General features: G+C 36.1%; 1 protein-coding gene across 1 annotated transcript; it reads right to left on the reverse strand.

The window, feature by feature from the left end:
• Positions 1-4,078: 4,078 nt before the first annotated feature.
• On the reverse strand, positions 4,079-5,423 carry LOC111627099. Its single transcript, XM_023370654.1, has 2 exons — positions 5,324-5,423; positions 4,079-5,143 (listed from the first exon to the last, which is right to left on the reverse strand). The coding sequence occupies exons 1-2, from the start codon at positions 5,386-5,388 to the stop codon at positions 4,099-4,101; spliced, it is 1,110 nt and encodes a 369-aa protein (XP_023226422.1). The 5' UTR covers positions 5,389-5,423; the 3' UTR covers positions 4,079-4,098.
• Positions 5,424-5,680: the final 257 nt, after the last annotated feature.

Below are 5,680 nucleotides of genomic sequence, written 5' to 3' on the forward strand. Positions count from 1 at the left end.
TGGAACGTTTACAATCGTTCTATAATCGAACCAATACGCAATAACAAATTCGAATTTAAAACGGTTCGAACATTTTAAAAATCGAAATAGATAAAAATATTTATAACAATGTCTGAAATGTTATCAATTTAATACACCTAAGTACTCAATAAAGACTAAACGTAGTTGAAAAGAAAAAATCGCATCTAAAATAGTACAGTATAAGCCGTTTTTCTGGTTAAGCCTTAATGCTCTCCCTCTCTCTCCCGCTTGGGAATTTCGAAAAATCCCTTCTTAGTGTGCGTTTTCTTGACGTACCCTAATACTACGTTCGCACACAATCCACGACTCACTTCGATCTCGATTTACTTACAATCTGGATTGTGACTGTCGCTAGTCGAACGTCGTGCTGTTCGCACAGGCAGTCCGCTCGAGAAGAACCTGGCTATTACACGCGATCATAAAACTGACGTAACTACGCGGTAAGTCACAAACACCAACAAACAAAATGGAAGTTTTGTTTAGAAGTAAATACAGTACTTTTCTTGCCATACATCTAATAATAGACAGATATCGTCGTCTCTCCAGATGTCTTTTTTATTTCTCTGTCGATAGCCCGAAACGTGTTCCGCAGCCATCTTGTATTTTCTCGCGCGCGTGGGATTGTGGGATCTCTCTTATAACCGGATCTAATTTCGAGAACTCTCTCCAGTCGATCGCGATTGAACCTCGTTTCAGTCGAGATTGAAACGGTCGAGAGAAGTCGACCAAGGCATAGTCACAGACTTTGGTCACAATCTAGATCGAAATGCTCGGTGTGAACGGGGTATAACTGTGTACCAAATTTCACCTCTAGGTTCAGCGGTTTGCTCTGGGCGATGATGAATCAGTCATTCAGTCAGTCAGGACAAGTAATTTTATATATTTAGATATACTTCTGACTTCATCTATTGACAAAATTTTAAGGTTGATATCGCAATTTTGCGACTTTAATCGAAGTTTTTTCGTTGAAGTTGTTCGTATTATTATTATTATTATTATTATTAAATAATTTAATGTTTTGTTCTTTTAGAATGTAAGTATAAATATGTAAATAAATATAAACATCAAATTATTACGAATTTATGCAGTTTTTTTAGTCTGCAAATTTACATATTTACCGAAATGGCATATAAACAAAACAAAAACTAAACTTTCGTTGTACAGTACGTATCGTCATATATCTTTGTCTAATGCCAGAAAACAATAAATCGAATGAAGATAAACAATTATGTATATTATATGTATATATGGTATACGTATTATATTAAGTATATTATATAGAGTGCACTGACAACCGATTGAACATCTCGAGCGATATACACCAATATAGCTTGAGTGATACTGATATCTCTGAAGCTCCTGGGACTAACGCCCCACTGAAAAAGATCTCTCATATGACAACTATATGGACAAAGGAGAAAACTTAACTTACGGTGCTTCTGATTAAGTGTAACTTACATATCTCCGAGGGGACTCGTGCGATAAACTATATGTATGAGTCATACAATGTTAAGATCTTGTGTGAAAAATCCCATCAGTAAAATACTATTCAACATATGTGTTCCAGCAAAGGATGCAGTGTCGAACATATTTGTTGAACATCGGATTGGATTGAGACAATTTAAATTTACAATTCAGTTTTTGTAATATCCTGTATATCCTGAAATGTATACTGCTCCGATGTCCACTGCAGTTAATTTTTTTTTTAACTCGCCGCTCTGTGGGCACTAAGAGGGCCTGTTTTTAGCAAGTCCATTATGGGTTCAGCCAGGCCCACAATGAAGCGACTGGGTGGTGAGGAACGGGACCCGACATATCCGGACGGACCACTCCCCGAAAAATTCCTGTAGATTTTTCGAGCCGACCGGATTCGGTCTCGGGTCCCCCCCGGAGCGGTAGGCTGCCACCTGGCCAGTAGTTAATTGTTATTAGAGAGGTTGCGGCGCAAGTTCAAACGTTACTTTTACACGGCAAGCAGAAGTACGCGGTTTACGTTTTAACTTCAAGAAAAATTCGTCGCAGCGCATGTTCACAACATCACATGACTCACTTGTCAGTGAACGTCGCGCATTGACTCACGGGAAATTTGTTGAAAAAATGGCGAATACATTTAACATCGAGGGTTACCAGTGAAGGTAAATAAACAAATTATTTTAAAATATTTATAGGATGTTTAATAACACTAAATAATTATTTTTAAGTAGAGTGATGTCTTCTACCGTACGATCGGCCTACCTCATACTTTTGTCGAGGGAAGTAGTGGCCTATGTAAATTCGAAAGTAGCTCGGAAAAGTAATTTTTAGTAAATTTACAAACGTATTACGCTGTTGATGGTAGAAGATGCCGTGGAAGAACAAACCTACCGTAAGATAAGCTAATATGAAGGCAAATATATGTAAACTAGTAGCCCGGGTCGCCCCTTAGTGGGTGTTCTTTAGAAATTTCCCTGAGACACGGTTCCTTTGACTTTTTTGTTCCTATCAATATGCTCTACAGCTCTGTTAAAGTCCCAATCGCATCATACGTATCTACATTTCTACTTGTTAAACATTCTATAAAACTTTAAAATAGTTTAATTTGTTTATTTACTTTGCTTGTAAACCTCGATTTTAAATGTTCCACAAATTCCCGTGAGTCAATGCGCGACGTTCACTGACTTGTGAGTCACGGGATATAAACGTGCGGCGTAAGGTTAATCAAGGGATATAATAAGGCAAGGCAAGGCATATAATAATAAATTCATATGAATAATAAATTCCTATTACAAATAAAAATAATTTATTGTTAATTTAAAATGATCTCTAGGGTGCCCCTAGTGGGCGTTTTAGGCATACCGTTACAGACGGGACACGACAATGGCTTTTAAATACATGGTATATAGATTCTATAGTCACTTCGCATCACTTGCTAAAAAATAGAATAATTAAATAATTTCTGGATTAAAATCGTCTGTTTCTTTACAATATTATTCCTAAATGCTTAAATAACCATTATTTTAATAAAATTATTCACAATTTTAACTCCAAACACAAAAAAATGAAGTTTAAGCCGATCGTCTACTTGTCATGCTAGAGGTAGCGACCACCATTATCGACCGTATAGAACTGCCAAATGGCTGCGCTCGACCGTCCGCCGTTCACGTTTTGTGCTGAATACGACGACCGCAACCGCTCTATTATCCCATAAAAAACTTGTGGAAACAGGTTGAAAAGTGAAGCTTAGTTAAAACATCTAAATAAAGGAAACTTTTGAAAGTTATGGCATAAGAATACCTGAAGCAGATTCGACAATAAGACTCGACATGTAAAAGAAGTACGCATAACACAGACTACAACTAAAGAAAGTTTTTAATGGAGCAATGTCACCGTGAAAATGAATCCGGAAAACAAGCATCTTCACAAAAAGGCTTTGAACTGTACTTACTACATTAAAGTCGTTGCACCTTCAATAATTTGGCCGAACATTAGTACTTAGAGCTTCTTCGAACAATCCAGTGAAGGCACAAAGTAAAACTGACCCACTAGTGGCCAAGCGGTTCCGTTCCCTAAACACTGGAGTTTAGTCGTGGGTTCGAGCCTCGCTAGGACGGGCTGGCCAGGTGGAGTTTTCCGGGTTTTCTCCACTTCTGTAACATCTGAATAGAGGCCAGTTACCTTTTAAAAAGATTTCCCGGAAGGCATTTCCCATTGGCAAATCTCTCAAGTGTTGTCGTTGCTATAACTAAATAAAACAAAGTAAAGCTCGAAGCCTTTTATCCGATTTATCATCATGGTGACATTACTTCATCAAAAACTTCTTGTAATTATAGGCTGTGTAATGTGTACTTTATTCAAATATTGAGTATTGCTGTTAATCTCCCGATGTTATGACACAACTTTCAAAAGTTTCCTTTATTTCGATGTTTTTGCGGAGCTCTACTTTACAAGCTGGTTCCACCAGATTTTTATGGTATAACAAAATCTTTCATAATTATAATGAGAAAGTCGTTTTCTCACCATATGCAAACTTACTGAATATTAAAAATAAATAAAACAAAACATTTTATGAATAAAATTATTTATTGTCTTCTTCTAGTTTTAGAAGTAAAGATTTACTTCAAAATAAAAATTTTGTCTATTGTTTTCTTCCTCCTTTTCGTTATTTGTAGCTTCATTCTCTTCTCCTGAAGGAATATAATAATGGCTGTCCTTTATCACTCGTATTTTGTTTTCTGGAAGAATATGAGTCTCTTTAATCCGAGCAGTAATTTCGTATGATTTATATTTCTTAATATATATGTAAAATGAGCCTATTGCACGTCCTTCGGCACCGCAAGAAAATTTTTGGGTAAATGAGTTTCCTCTGTAAGTATTAAAAACATCCACGAAAACTGAAATACTGCCGTGTCTGGCATGTCTTATTGGAAGAATAATTTCGGTAACGAAGCAATTGTGTTTTGCAATTATTTTACATAAAAATCGGGTGTTACCGGTCACCAGAATATCTTTATCACTTTTCATGGAACTTCGATTCTTATAGGAAAACAAGTTTTCGTAATATGTATTTCTTCTCTTTTTTGTATTTCTGCAAATAGTAGCAGGGAGATTTGATACAGATGTGGTTGGTAAGGATTCTTTTATGCCTTCAATTTCTTCATCCGTCAATAATTGTCCTTTCGCAAGTGGCAAAACAGAACGGTTAAAGCGTTCCGGTGATATTGTTAGGAATCTGATTTTTGATAAGTACGGTTCTATAACGGTTCTGAGATTTGCCGATTTGGTTACATTGGCCTCAGCCCAGTGATAAACAATATGGAAGACGTCCGCTTCGTCCATCCATTTATATATGGGACGAGATACGAGCGTGCTGATTGTGTTTTCACTACAGTTAAAACAATTTGATTTCTCGAACACTTCCATACATTCGTCGTCGAACCATTTCCAACATTTATATTTAATATTGTTATCGGCTACTTTGCATGCAAAGTCGTAAACATTAAATATGTTTTCCTTATTCGTTACCGATAGAATATATTTAGCAGCAAGCTTTCTCAAAGGTGTCATTTTATGTATTTTACTGAAATTGTACACTTGTTTTCCATTTTCTAAAGAGGAAAATTCCGTTCTTCCTACTTCTATAAACCTAATAGACGTGATAGAAAGAGTGGCACATTACATCACTTAACAAGGTAATCGATTTTAAAATAATTGCCTCGTCTTTTATCGAGTCATATGGGTATGGAAAACAAAGGCCCTTTTAGTGCCCCGAGGAAAGGGAACAGGCCAAAATAAAATGTTTATAGTTTCGAATGCAAAAACTTACGTCATCACTTGACTAATTATTTCGACTGAAACAGAAAGATAATTTGTAGGAGCCTGCGGATTCATCGTAGATTTAAATACTTTCCTGGAAAAATGAAACAAATGAATTGTTATATTTCGCGATATTGTTGTGTAAATTATTGAAATTCGCTTGTAAATGCTGTAATGTGCCACTCTTTCTATCAGATCTATGGAAGTAGGAAGAACGGAATTTTCCTCTTTAGAAAACGGAAATTAAGTTTAAATATATTGTGTACTAATTTTATGTTTTTGCTTTGTTTTTATTAAGTTATGGCAACGCAACACGTGGGCGATCTGCCTTCCGGGAGGTCTTTTTAAGGATAATTCCAAGTCTGTA

The sequence above is a fragment of the Centruroides sculpturatus genome, unplaced genomic scaffold (assembly GCF_000671375.1).
Source record: "Centruroides sculpturatus isolate CEXI.00-Female unplaced genomic scaffold, Cexi_2.0 scaffold334, whole genome shotgun sequence".
NCBI classification, from domain to species: Eukaryota; Metazoa; Arthropoda; class Arachnida; order Scorpiones; family Buthidae; genus Centruroides; species Centruroides sculpturatus.